Raw genomic sequence first — 2,780 nt, 5'->3', positions numbered from 1 at the left:
CCTCCTGGCTTCTCAGCCACCCTCCCCGCTGTCAGGGCACCCAGGGGGGGGCTCTGTCCTTCCCCACAGCACCTACAGACAGGGGTGGGCAGGGATGGTGGGTATGTTACAGGAGAGAGAACATCAGCCCTGGAGGGTTCAGGGAGGGAGGTCAATCAGCTCCCTAAAGGTGTCACAGGTTTTAAATCAACAAGGAGGAGCCCCCAGTGTTACAGGGAAGAGTTTGGGGGGGTGGTGCCCGGCCATCATCCAGAACTCGAGCAGATGTGGTGTTGCTTAGAGGAGAGAAGGCTGAGCTGGGGGATAAATCACCTCGAGAGCTTTGCTCAGGTAGGATGTGGTTGGTGATCAGTGCTGGGCAGGATGGAGCAGAGCCTGGGGCAGCAGTGAGAGCTCTGGGGGAAGCTCCTAACTGATGGCTGAGCTGGAATCCTTTGGGGAGGATGGATGGGATTGATTCTGGGATGTATGGGATTGATTTCTGGGATGTATGGGATTTCCAGGATGTATGGGATTGATTTCTGGGATGTATGTGATTGATTCCTGGGATGTGTGGGATTGATTTCTCAGATGTATATGATTAATTTCTGGGATGTATGGGATTTCTGGGGTGTATGGGATTGATTTCTGGGATGTATGTGATTGATTCCTGGGATGTGTGGGATTGATTTCTGGGATGTATGGGATTGATTTCTCAGATGTATATGATTAATTTCTGGGATGTATGGGATTTCTGGGATGTATGGGATTGATTCCTGGGATTGATTTTTGGGATGTATGGGATTTCCAGGATGTATGGGATTAATTTCTGGGATGTATGTGATTGATTCCTGGGATGTGTGGGATTGATTTCTGGGGTGTATGGGATTGATTTCTCAGATGTATATGATTAATTTCTGGGATGTATGGGATTTCTGGGGTGTATGGGATTTCTGGGATGTATGGGATTGATTCCTGGGATTGATTTTTGGGACGTATGGGATTTCCAGGATGTATGGGATTGATTCCTGGGATGTATATGATTGATTTCCAGGATGTATGGGATTAATTTCTGGGATGTATGTGATTTCTGGGATGTATGGGATTTCTGGGATGTATGGGATTTCCTGGGATGTATGAACCAGGCACAACCCGTTGGGTTTCAGGACTGAATTAGTGTTTAGCAGAGAGCTGAAGGCAGGACACTTTGGACTCAGCTCCTCCAGGTCTTTTAGCATCGTGTAGAGAGCTGGACATCAGCCACGGCCCAGCCCACACCCACACTCTTCCTCCAGTCACCCACACTCTTCCTCCAGTCACCCACACTCTTCCTCCAGTCACCCACACTCTTCCTCCAGTCACCCACACTCTTCCTCCAGTCACCCACACTCTTCCTCCAGTCACCCACACTCTTCCTCCAGTCACCCACACTCTTCCTCCAGTCACCCACACTCTTCCTCCAGTCACCCACACTCTTCCTCCAGTCACCCACACTCTTCCTCCAGTCACCCACACTCTTCCTCCAGTCACCCACACTCTTCCTCCAGTCACCCACACTCTTCCTCCAGTCACCCACACTCTTCCTCCAGTCACCCACACTCTTCCTCCTCCATCCTCTCTCCAGCCTCTTCGCAAAGGAGAACCTGAACCGCATGAGTGAGCAGCAGCTCAACCTCTACGACCGGCTCATCAACGAGCCCAGTAACGACTGGGACATTTACTACTGGGCCACAGGTAGGGGAACCTGTCACCCCATCACCCTGCCTGCTCTGACACCATCACGGGCTGCAGGAGCTGGGTTTGGTGGGCTGGGCGTGGTGCTGGGCGTGGTGGGGACAGGATGGAGCTGTTGTGTTGCTGCCCCGTTGTGTTTTGAACCGCAGAAGCCAAGCCCACGCCGGCTGAGTTTGAGAACGACGTGATGGCCATGCTGAGGGAGTTTGCCAAGAACAAGAAGAAGGAGCAGAGGCTGCGGCAGCCGGACTTGGAGTATCTGTTTGAACCACCCCACTGATTGGGGGGGGGCTGGGGGCTGCCTTCTCCTTCCTCATCCCCCGGAGCAGAGGAAGAGCACGGGGCCCTGTGGAAATACTGATGCTGCTGCCTTCCCTGTGGCTCTCCTCTTCCTCCTCCTCCTCTTCCTCTGGCAGTGGCTCCCTCAGACTCTCAGGGCATGATGAATAAAGCAGTGGCTGCTAGTCCTCAGCTCCTGGCACGCTGTGGTCACAGGGCTCTGCTCTTTGTCACGTTGGGAGTGAGCGCTGGAGGGAGGCGGCGATGATCCGAGCTGGCTCTGGCACGTGCCAGCTCATTGCTGTCACCAACTCTCCTCCTCCTCTTCCTCTGGCAGTGGCTCCCTCAGACTCTCAGGGCATGATGAATAAAGCAGTGGCTGCTAGTCCTCAGCTCCTGGCACGCTGTGGTCACAGGGCTCTGCTCTTTGTCACGTTGGGAGTGAGCGCTGGAGGGAGGCGGCGATGATCCGAGCTGGCTCTGGCACGTGCCAGCTCATTGCTGTCACCAACTCCTCCCCTGTTTTTTTGGGGGGGAGCCCAGAGGAGGTGGCCCCACACCTTGGGAGTGAGGTACCCCACGGGACATCCTGCCCCCCTGTGCCCTTTGTGGGGTGTCCTGTCTGTGCCAGCCATCCCCAGGCAGCAGTGACAGTCCCTTGGGGACAGTCCCTCTGTGGCTGAGGTCCCTGTGCGTCACCACGCCAGTTACCTGGAGACAGTGTCACCATCCCAACGTCTGCTTCCACGGGGACATTCCACAGCACCGTGGCATCTGCCTGTCTGTTT

At 54.7% G+C, this 2,780-nt stretch overlaps 1 protein-coding gene across 1 annotated transcript; it reads left to right on the top strand.

Moving 5' to 3' along the window:
* Positions 1-1,603: 1,603 nt before the first annotated feature.
* On the top strand, positions 1,604-1,993 carry SDHAF2 (succinate dehydrogenase complex assembly factor 2; the record flags this gene model as incomplete). The annotated part of the gene is made up of 2 exons (XM_010175474.1): positions 1,604-1,713; positions 1,863-1,993. Coding segments are annotated over 2 exons (241 nt in total), but the record flags the coding sequence as incomplete, so codon positions are not given.
* Positions 1,994-2,780: the final 787 nt, after the last annotated feature.

The sequence above is a fragment of the Antrostomus carolinensis genome, unplaced genomic scaffold, assembly GCF_000700745.2.
Source record: "Antrostomus carolinensis isolate BGI_N321 unplaced genomic scaffold, ASM70074v2 scaffold28109, whole genome shotgun sequence".
In the NCBI taxonomy this organism is placed as follows: Eukaryota; Metazoa; Chordata; class Aves; order Caprimulgiformes; family Caprimulgidae; genus Antrostomus; species Antrostomus carolinensis.
The sequence above is the reverse complement of the archived record's forward strand: the minus strand, read 5'-3'. Positions and strand labels throughout refer to the sequence as shown.